A 504-nucleotide genomic window follows, 5' to 3' on the forward strand; every position below is an offset into this window, starting at 1 on the left:
GTCTTTTGTCCCTCTAGGATTGTGGTTTCCATCTCAGCGTGGAAATCTTGCCGTCAGACAGATGCCGCAACACTATTCAACAACTTCAGTAGCTCCCTGCACGAGATGCTCCACCTGGCCACCACATCTCAGCTATAAGTGCTCACACCAACAGACAGTAGCTAAACACTAATTATATACCTTTTACCTCTCCTCAGTTAATAGCCGACAGCTAGTGATAGTAATGTTTGTTCTCAGCACAGATCAATGCAAATGTACAGAATCAGCACTGGTGAGTGCTATGCACTGGTTCTGGCATTATGAAAAGTAACTTTTCTCTTTCTTGTAGTACTAAATAAGACTTTTTAAGCATAAATTGTTGTATTGGGTGTATATATTATTTCTTATTCTGTGATTTTCATGATTGTGGTATAAGTCTTTATTGAGAATGTTTAATTTTAAATCCTGACAGTATTGATCCACATGTAAGCCAAACTGATGATAAATCTCAAGGCATTTTTTTTT

General features: G+C 37.7%; 1 protein-coding gene across 1 annotated transcript in view; it reads left to right on the top strand.

Moving 5' to 3' along the window:
* LOC118335743 (peroxisomal carnitine O-octanoyltransferase-like) overlaps positions 1–494 on the top strand; it is a 1,847-nt gene extending 1,353 nt beyond the window's left edge. The window contains exon 3 of the mRNA XM_035672171.1: positions 18–494. Coding sequence (XP_035528064.1) covers positions 18–138 — 121 coding nt within the window. The 3' untranslated portion in view covers positions 139–494. The remainder of the gene's footprint in view (positions 1–17) is intronic.
* The last annotated feature ends 10 nt before the right edge of the window (positions 495–504 follow it).

The sequence above is a fragment of the Morone saxatilis genome, unplaced genomic scaffold (assembly GCF_004916995.1).
Source record: "Morone saxatilis isolate NCDOM2014 unplaced genomic scaffold, NCSU_SB_2.0 Contig24, whole genome shotgun sequence".
Classification (NCBI taxonomy): domain Eukaryota; kingdom Metazoa; phylum Chordata; class Actinopteri; family Moronidae; genus Morone; species Morone saxatilis.